Genomic DNA, 10,081 nt, shown 5'->3' on the forward strand with positions numbered 1-10,081 from the left:
AGTCAATAACAGGCTGGGAGGGGTTGCAAAAGCTTTGGAGGACAGAATTAAAATTCAAAATGATCTTGACAAACTGGAGAAATGGTCTGAAACAAATAGGATGAAATTCACTAAGGAGATATGCAAAGTACCACACTTAGGAAGGAATAATCAGTTGCACAGATACAAAACGGAAAATGGCTGCCTAGGAAGGAGTACTGTGGGAAAGGAGTTGAGACGTTATAGTGGATCACAAGCTAAATATGAATAACAATGTAATACTGTTGCCAAAAAAGCAAACATCATTCTGGGGTGTATTAGTAGGAGTATTGTAAGAAAGACACAAGAAGTTCTTCTGCTCTACTCAGCACTGATAAGGCCTCAACTGGAATATTGTGTCCAGTTCTGGACACCACACTTTGGGAAAGATGTGGACAAACTGGAGAAAGTCCAAAGGAGTGCAACAAAAATAATTATAGGTCTTGAAAGCATGACCTCTGAGAAAAGACTGAAAAAATTTGATTTGTTTAGTCTGGAGAAGAGAAGACTGAGGGGCGACAAGATAACAGTCTTCAAGTATGTAAAAGGTTGTTATAAAGAAGAGGGTGATAAATTGCTCTCCTTGCCACTGAAGACAGGACAAGCAGTAATGGGGTTAAACTGCAACAAGGAACATTTAGATTAGGAAAAAACTTCCTAACTGTAAGTGTAGTTAAGCACTGAAACAAATTACCCAGGATGGTTGTGAAATCTCCATCACTGGAGGTTTTTAAGAAGAGGTTAGACAAACGCTTGTCAAGGAAGGTCTAGATAATACTTAGTGCTGTCTCAGTGCAGGGAACTGGACTATATGATTTAATGAGGTCCCTTCCAGGCCTACATGTCTATGATTCTAATTTATGCCAGACGATAGCAGTGCCCAGGATTGTGGGAACACAAAGGTGGCTTAAACCCATCTCTGCCCTCTATACATGCCTCCAACCTTCGACCTGGGTTAAGCATAGCTCAAGCAGACCAGAAAAACTGGCTCCATATGTGGACAACACACATTTCTTTAGTTATGGTGCTTATGCAAATTATTAAAAGCAAATGAATTTTAAAAATCCAATTGAGTTATCAACATTTATGCTCTTTATTTTTACACTTCCCCCAGCTTTGACTCTGAAAAATCAACTGTTAGATTCAAGTTTGTTTGTTATCACACTCAGCGCTGCAATGTTAGTTTCAGACAATAAAGGGTTAAAAACAATTGCAGCCATTGGAATTTGTTTTTAAATTGCAGAAACATTTCTATTGGTCTCAGGTTTATACATTTGAGTTGCCTGTGCATATTAAATAAATGACTGGCTTACTTCACACAGTGTTTCATTTTGTACAAAAGCTTTCTTATTAAACAGCCCTTTTCTATACTATACTCCAAAGAACATTTGTAGCAAAATAACTTGCAGAGTTAGGACCAATGCTGCTCTTACTTATACCTGGAACTCCATCTGGTCTGCAGTGTTACATGAGAGCAGATATTGGCCTGTATATTTTCTATATTTGTTTGTTTGTTTTAAAGAGAGTAAAACATTTCAGAAATAAGCAAACCTGAAAAAAAAATCTGAAAAAATAAACAGTTTGAGAAGAAGCACCTATTGGTAGTATACATCACTATACAAGCTTCCACAGAACAGAAAGGGGAAAAGTTTGTGTGTGATTTTAGGCAAACCCTCTCTCATGACGTAACCTCACATACGTAGTCTCCGAGCAGTCAGCACAGACCTCGGGCTCTCCTATTGGTGAACACAGTGTCAGCAGACATCAGAAGATAATTATTATTGGCTAGACAATTACAACAAGCACTGTCATTTAGTGCTTCTGGCATAAACCTGGCTGTCTGCAGGAATACAAGGAAAAAAAGAGTGAGGATTTACTGCTTAATCAGTTAATTTCTATCATTTTTTCCAATCACTGACCAATTTTGCTACCTCACTGACTGCAGCTGTAAACTAGAAACTCAGCTCTAGAATCCATTTCACAGTACATCTGACTGCAATGTAAATTTTCTTTAAATAAATCATTTCTATGTATGTTCTACCTGACATAAAATAAATACAATAAATAAGTAAAAATGTACTAACTCCTCATACAGCTGTTTAGCTAGAGAAGCAAGAGTCTGCAGATTTTTCTAATTTCCTATATTCCTCCCCCCCTCTTTTTGCAAGAATTTAGGGGGGGGCTGCATAATTTAAGAAATCATCTCAACAGGTACTGGGCCCAATCTTGCTCCCGCTGAAGTCAACGTTCCTAAAGTATGGGCAGAGCAAGGGTGAGAGACACGGTATAGTTTGGTATTTTTTAAAAAGCCATCAGCTATATGTAAAAAACATACTTGCATCATTAAGTGAAGTAAGATTTTATGATAACAAGTGGGCCTACTGGCCCAAAAAAGCATTGTGTGATTCTGTAAATTAACTGCTGAGTCAGTAATCTCACCTCCAGTGGGTGGTGCATTGCCAGATCTTCGTTTGGCAGCCAGAAGAATCGTTCTCAATTAATTTTTAAGTGGGAAAGAACCAGAGATTCTGTGGGAATAGCTGGAGGGATGTATTTACATTATACATACACACATATTAACAGAAACACAAGATATGTTAGCTTATACAGATCACAAAAAACATCATTCGTTTTAGAGTAGCAGCCGTGTTAGTCTGTATCCGCAAAAAGAAAAGGAGTACTTGTGGCACCTTAGAGACTAACAAATTTATTTGAGCATAAGCTTTCATGAGTTTAGTCTCTAAGGTGCCACAAGTACTCCTCTTCTTCATCATTTGTTTTGCCTGCATTTAAAAACACTATGCTATTTACTACATTGCCAGTTTTGACCCAGACTTCAATGGGACTGCATCCGCACAGCACTCCACCCATGGGCCTCATTGCAGGATCAGGGTCTTCATGAAGTAAAATAAGAACATCTGGAGTTAAAACATGGAAGGCCTGATTTACCACAGTTACTCCCACTATATGTCAGTGGAATTCCATTAATTTCAGCTTCCAAGAGGGAAATTTTCAAAGGCCCAAGCGCCTAATTCTCATTCACTGTCAAAAGTCCCCATGTAGGCAGCTTGCTGGAGGCAGAGTTGGAGAGTGAGAGCATGCCAATAGTGCTTGTTGCTATGAGGATTCTGGACTGCATCACAGTCCATGGGTAGCCCAGGATGGGCTATTGCAGACGGACATTTCGGTCACTGGAGGGGTCCAGAATCCAGAAGGCATGAAAGGGTATAAAGCCACTTTTGCCAGACTCTCCTGGAGGCTTCAGCTTCTGTGCTGAGTCTTTGTATGAATAAAATTGTATAAACTATTGAGATTCCAAACATGCTATACAAAATGCAGACATAGTAAATTCCTTAGGTCCGTTTCACCCTATCCATCCATTTAAAACGTTGCAGATCTATTTTCGGTAGCTATCAAGATACATTTCTAACATGGAACTGAAATAATAAATGCCACACCTATTTGATTTTCTTTCTACCTCCATGTTATGGTGATGATAATGTATTCTAACTTAAAAGACTATTGCAACTTGTAGTATAAAGCCTCCCACCAGTGGAATGTCTTGATTTTTTTAAAGCAACGATTTTGCTTATTCCACTGATATTTGCATTTGCCAGAAAACCAAAAACGTTTATCCCTGAAACATGCTCTTTAATATGCCTATTTTAGGGCCCATATGTTAATTACACTGGTCCAGACAACTTCATATCAAGCCTATAACAAAGTCAAGAAGCCATTTACTATCCTTCATCTGTGTATAGAAACCCCATTATGTTACTCAGGTGGGAGATAAAGAGGCCTTTCCTCATGCTCTGTACCTACTGGATTTTACTACATAAGTTCTCTTAAAAATTAAAACACTGGAAACATGATTGTTTTGTTAGGGAGGTGAATTTCCTAAATAAGTTTATCATCTACTTGAACTACAAAAATTTTTACTAGCATTTCCAAGGGAACACTCACAAAGCAGAAAACATCTCAATGGACATGACTCCATTTCATTTTCAATAATGTTCTCAAACCTGGGCAAATCTCTCCTCCTACAGTTTAATATGAACTGGAGGTCTTAATTCATCAGTACCCTTAAAACAGATGAAGTTAGATTGAGAAGTTCACACACGGATGACCGAATCTCTTCAACTACAAAGTAAGAGCATGAAAATGTTTGTTCCCCCCTTGAATCTAGAGAGTGGGAGCTTAATATTATTGGAATCGCAACAGGCAAACCTTTGCAGTAAATTGAGGCACTTAAGGGGATTTTAATAATACTATCTAGCACTTATACAACATATCTTCAAAGCAATCTACAAACATTAACTAATTAATCTTCCAAGCAGCCTACCAGGTAGTTATGCAAGCAATATTATCCCCATGTTACACCTGGGGAAACTGAGGCACACAGCGGTTCTGCAATTTCCTCAATGTGATGGTCACATAGTGAAGTGCAGCAGAACCAAGAAGATCACAGGCGCCTGACTTTCAGTCAAGTATTAATTCATCAGGCCACACGGCTTCCCTCGTGGGCTTATGGAAGTATTTATGGAGGAAACAATCTCCTCCACCCCAGGGTAATCAATTATTTTTTGTCAAGGTATAATCAAGGTGCAGACTCCAGAGAAAATAATACAAAAATAATCACAATAATGATAAGTAAATAAAAAAAATTTGCAGTTTGTTCAAAAGCGTCTGGAGGTCTGGATTTGGCCTGCAATCCGCCTATTGACTATCCCTGCCTCCACCCCTTTACTGAAATGTTACATTATGTGGAGAATTTTCTCCATTAGTAGAGAGAGTTAGAACAAAAGGAACAAGACCCAGAGCTACTAAGCCTACTAAGATTTTTAAGATCTAAGAAAATAAAAACAAACAAAGGCAAAACAAATAATCAGGCTGAACAGAGTGCCTCAATAGGTACCCTTCAGGAGCTAATTTCCCTAATCATCTCTCCTGCAGGTGAACAGAGAAGTCAAAGCATTTAATGGTTACTTTAATACATTGCTGTTCTAGAAACCACATGTGCCACTGAGCTATCCCAGAAGCATCTCTGGTACCCCAGTGAGGGCCTTGGATCATTCGGCCTAGCAAACCCAGGATGTGCAGCCTTAGCTTGTAGCTGGCTCCTATCACTCCTCTATCACCCACCGGGAAATAGAGAAGTTACTCACTGTGCGAAGTGTTCGGGTAGCAGGATGAGAAGAGAGATGGCAGGGGATGTGACGGGAGTGTGTGGTAAAGGAGTGAAGGGATGAGACACAGGATATGAGGGGAAAGATGCAGCACAGAGGCAAAGAAATGAGAGATTTGGGGGCAGAGTGCAGCAAAACAAGCAAGCATAAGGGGCAAAGGGAGGGGGATAGAGGGGGGGGAAGTATAGCACAAAGCGGGAGGTGAATGCAGGGAGTGAAGGAATGAAGGGCACAGTGTGCACTGGAAGGCAGATGCAGAGGGTAAGGGATGAGAGGTACAGGAAGCTGAGAGAGAGGAAGGGGTGCAGGACAGGGGAAGGTGGCACAGGGGAAGTGCAGCACCAGATAAAGCTGGTTAGGCACTTGCTTTTCACACACAATCAAACCACAGCAGCAGAGGAGGTGGTGGGAGGCTCTGAGCCTTGCACTGGGGGTTCTGCTTTTCACCTGGCCACTTTAGTGTTCATTTTACAATGAGTCTCATGATATTTGGTGTGTTTGTTAAAGCCCCAGCTCCTGGAAGCATGTGATGAAGTGAGACTCTTGGCTTTCATTTCCTACACAAAGGAAGTTTCTAGCTCTCTTTGTTGCCCAGAAAAACTTATAAATGTGACCCAAGTGCAGCCTAAAGGTGGGAGAAACCAGAAGGCACACAGAAAGAACCCAACACGTATTATTAATTAGTTTTAAGTCTCCAGATTAAGGCTATGATTTAATCACGGAAGTTGCAGAAGTCACAGAATCCGTGACTTCCAGTGACCTCTTAGACTTCAGCCTTCGGCGGTCGGGAGCTGCTGGGTCCCCCGCCCAGGTGGCGGGGAGCTGCGGGGTACCCCCGCCGCCTCTGGCAGCCCCCAGAGCTCCAAGCCACTGCAGACTGTGGGGGTACCCCACAGCTGCCCGCCGCCGCAGGCAGCAGGGAAGCCCCAAGCTCCTGGCCACCGCAGGCCCCTGGACCTGTGGGTGGCTGGGGTACCCTGCAGCCCCCAGCTGCTGCAAGTGGCAGGGGCCCCACAGCTCCCAATCCTGGGTGGCAGGGGACCCGGAGTTCCTAGCTGCCACACAGCTGCCCCACTGTAGGCAGTGTGGGGACCACAGACCCCCATTTTGTCACAGATATTTTTAATAAAAAGACAGGTCACGGCTTCCCAGAATTTTTCTTTGTTGCCCCTGACCTGTCCTGACTTTTATGAAAAATATCGATGATAAAATCTTAGCCTTACTCGTGACTTTAAGGCACCCATCATTTGGGGGGGGGTCCTGACTCAAGATTTTTTAAGCTGGGGGCTAGCAATTCTGCCATGTCGGGGGCTGCAATGGTTTCTCTTCTCCCGGCCTCCCGCACGGCGCTGCTGCTATCGAGGTACCCCAGCCTCCAGCGGCTTCCACAGCGGGGAACAGAGGCAGCCCCAGCTCAGCTGTGGACACCCCCAGCCCCGTGCACCAGAGCAGGGCCGCCTCGCCATCCCCCCCGGACCCAGCCTAGGCCCCGGCGTGGGGCGCCCTGGGAGAAGGAGGGTTAAACGCGGCAGCTAACGGGGCGATGATCTGCCACAGCCGCGGCCGGTCCAGCCCTGGGAGGGAGCGGGAGGAGGAGTGGAAGATTTGAAAGGGAGGCGAGCGAGAGCCTGGAGAGAGGCGCACGTGTGCGTCCGGGCGCCCGGGGGATGGCGGCTCTGCAGTCCCGGGCGGCGCGGCGGCAGGCCAGCCAGCGAGACCCGGCGGCCAGCCAGCGAGACCCGCCGGCCCACCGCCGCCCGGGCGGAGGGAGGGAAGCCCCGCTCCCCGACATCGCAGCAGCAGAGCGCGCGCCCGGTCTGCAGCGACCCGGTAGCGTCTCCGGCTCACTCCCCCTCTCTCTTGGTCTCATCAACGAGAGACAAGGGGCGTTGTGAAAGAGAGACAGTCTCGCCGGCGAGCTCTCGCTCTGTGAATGCCGCCAGCGGGTGTCTGGGTAGACCTCAGCGCACGCTCTTTCTAGATCCCATCCTCCACCTAGAGGACCCCATCGTTTGTTTGTTCTCACACATCCTCCCGGCGAATACACATGCACTTTACAAACCCTGCCGGGCGGCTCCATGCTCTGGCTGGCTGTACCCTCCCGTGCCTGGATGGTCAGGCACCCATCGCAGACATGATGTGCCCCGCATGGGAACTTTTCCAGCACGCGTTCCCCGCCTGCCCCTACGCAGTTTAACTTTTCTCTTTTTCTTGTAAATCCAGGTCACTTGAAGATCCCCCCAGCTACAGACATGCATGAAAAGTTAATAGGAGCATGGCTGCAGTTTAAGTTTTATTTGAAGCAGGGGACTCGACAGTTCCTTGTGTTTTGTTTGTCACTTGTTCTTCTGCGTTAGAGTTGGAAGGAGGTAACTGGAGCAGTGGGAAGGGGAGGCTGGGGGGAGAGACCCCGAAAGAGGAAATGGGGCACACGTACAGAAAGGAGTTGCAAGGAGAAAAGAAGGGCATTAGGGAGATGGCAAAGGTAGGGGTACAAGAGCGAAACAGGAACAAAAGTAAAATGGAAGGAGGTAGCGGGGAATCGTTTTATCTCATTATAAAAAAAAAAGATTTTTTATTAGTGGGATTGCCATCGGTGTTATATAACTTTTTAAAATTAGAAAAACAGGGCAGTCTCTCAATCTTAGTATCCTTGAGCTTTTGTTGTGTGGTTTGTTATGTCACTGGAATAATTCACACACACACCAATGTGCATATGCACACACTGATGCATATATTGGTATGTATGTTTATATATACATACATACACACACACCACTGCACCTCATCGGAGCCAGTAATACACAGAGACTGGCTCGGCGATTACCCTGTAGTCAATTATGTCTAATCCATCCATAGATATAAAACACACATGCTCAGAGAGAGACAGCTACAGTAGCTACTGGTAAATACTACATTAACCATCACCTACCAATTCTCTTGCATCCACTGGATGGCTTCATTCTCGTTGAATTGCTTTTCAAATTCGTATTCTTGCAAAGTCAACACTGACATGTTCATTGGACCAATCTTCTGGGGGGGATGCCTTCCTATGTCTAAATATAAATATAGTATCTAAAGAGCTTTTCCCCTGCGTCTTCCCTTCAATCGCCCCTTTCTCTCTCCCCCTCTCTTTCTGTCTCTCTCAGCTATACCCTTGATTTCGCATTGCTTTTCTCCTCTTCCTATCCTTCTCCACCCGTGTCTGGAGGTCTCCTCCTCTCAGCTTCTGCATCCACCCTGAGAGGAAATGGAGGCGTTGCGGTCTTAGTGCCCGTCTGTGCAGGGTTTAGCCTCTGCTTGCTCACAGTGACATGCATATACCTCCTGCAAGTACAAACGTAGCCCCCGGGCTAGAAAATCCTCCACCGTTTAGAACGAGACAGTCTGGCTCATGCAAAAACTGGGAACGAACATAATCTAGACTAGATTGCAGCATTAAGGAAATCATCCCCTGAGCATTAGCTTCTGTGGCGTCTAATCACGTTCACTTCCTTTATGGCTTTGAATGAGACACGCTGCCCAAGCTCGCAGCACTGGAAGCTGCTAATGATCTTACCCACGATGTTCACGTTACAGTAGTAAAAACATATAAATCCCAGGAAACATTAAGTACTGCTGATGTCAGCTTACAGCACATTTTCTCAGAGGTTGGATTTGGAAGAGAATTAGATCAACTGTCCCAATCAAATTCTCTCTCCCTCCCTTCCCCACTACTACTAATTTGAATAATTCCCTTCAATTAACTTTGGAGATAATATTAATCGTTCCTCAGTCAGATTCTGCTCCGGCAACCACCGTTCAGCCTCCTGCACATCCTAACATACATGACTGGCCAGAAAACTCAGCCTGGTTAGTACTGGTCCCTAGATACTGCAGTGATGGACACACTATAAATGCATAGGGTGGATAGCACTAAAATAGATATTTACAGTTATGTATGTTACCCATCACACATTACCCTTCTCTCTTTCATTTCCCTCACACCTTACAACTCAGCTGTACCCACAGTTGTACCCACAAAACAATTTAAATAGATGCAGTCGGGTTAAAAATCATATGCGAGGACAAACTTCTTGAATTATTTTACAAACCCCACCTTCTATTTTCTTTATTAACAAACAATTCCTTTTATGCTGTTCCCCCCACCCCTTTCAGTTTAAGCACTGATACTAGTCACTTTCACAATTAGTCATTTTCACCTCCAGGGTCATGCTCCAACACAAGGATGCACCAGTTCAGTGGTTTTCAACCTTCTTCCATTTGCGGCCCCCCTAAAAAAATTTGAATGGAGGTGCGGACCCCTATGGAAATCTTAGACATAGTCTGCTGACCCCAGGGGACCACAGACCAGGGAACTACTTAGAAGTTAAAAGTAAACATTCCCCAGCAGTGTTTGCAATCTCTCTCTCCCCATCCACCCCCAACAATCCTTTTTTAATAATTTTAAATCATGGGAATATTTTGATTGTTTTTGGGATTCTGATAAAGCATTCAATTCTGAGACCTAAATATCTGGCAGAATTTGACCTGACCTGACCATCCTTAGCAGATGAATTTATATAGTTCTTTGGTTGATGGGATGGGTGCAAAGGGTAATGAAATGGTGGGCTTCAGGACCCAGGAGACAGCTCTCCCTCTGCAGTTGATGAAGCAGACAGGTTCTCTAGCTGAATGTCATAATGGACTACACCACTGAGATCTAAAAAGGGGGATAGGAGTCTCCTATAGAGGGCCTATAAGGATGCTTAGTAAATTAAACAAAAACACTGAAATACAAGAGTCAGCTGAAGCGATCTTTAAATAAACAAGCAGGGACTGAGATTTAGGTCAAGAGCTAGTGTCTACATGAAATGTTTAATTTATTGTGAAATATT

At 44.3% G+C, this 10,081-nt stretch overlaps 1 protein-coding gene across 1 annotated transcript in view; it reads right to left on the reverse strand.

Annotated features, from left to right (window-relative positions):
* ELOVL6 (ELOVL fatty acid elongase 6) overlaps positions 1 to 8,621 on the reverse strand; it is a 125,362-nt gene extending 116,741 nt beyond the window's left edge. The window contains exon 1 of the mRNA XM_037897048.2: positions 8,137 to 8,621. Coding sequence (XP_037752976.1) covers positions 8,137 to 8,225 — 89 coding nt within the window. The 5' untranslated portion in view covers positions 8,226 to 8,621. The remainder of the gene's footprint in view (positions 1 to 8,136) is intronic.
* Positions 8,622 to 10,081: the final 1,460 nt, after the last annotated feature.

Source organism: Chelonia mydas, chromosome 4, assembly GCF_015237465.2.
Source record: "Chelonia mydas isolate rCheMyd1 chromosome 4, rCheMyd1.pri.v2, whole genome shotgun sequence".
Taxonomy (NCBI): Eukaryota; Metazoa; Chordata; order Testudines; family Cheloniidae; genus Chelonia; species Chelonia mydas.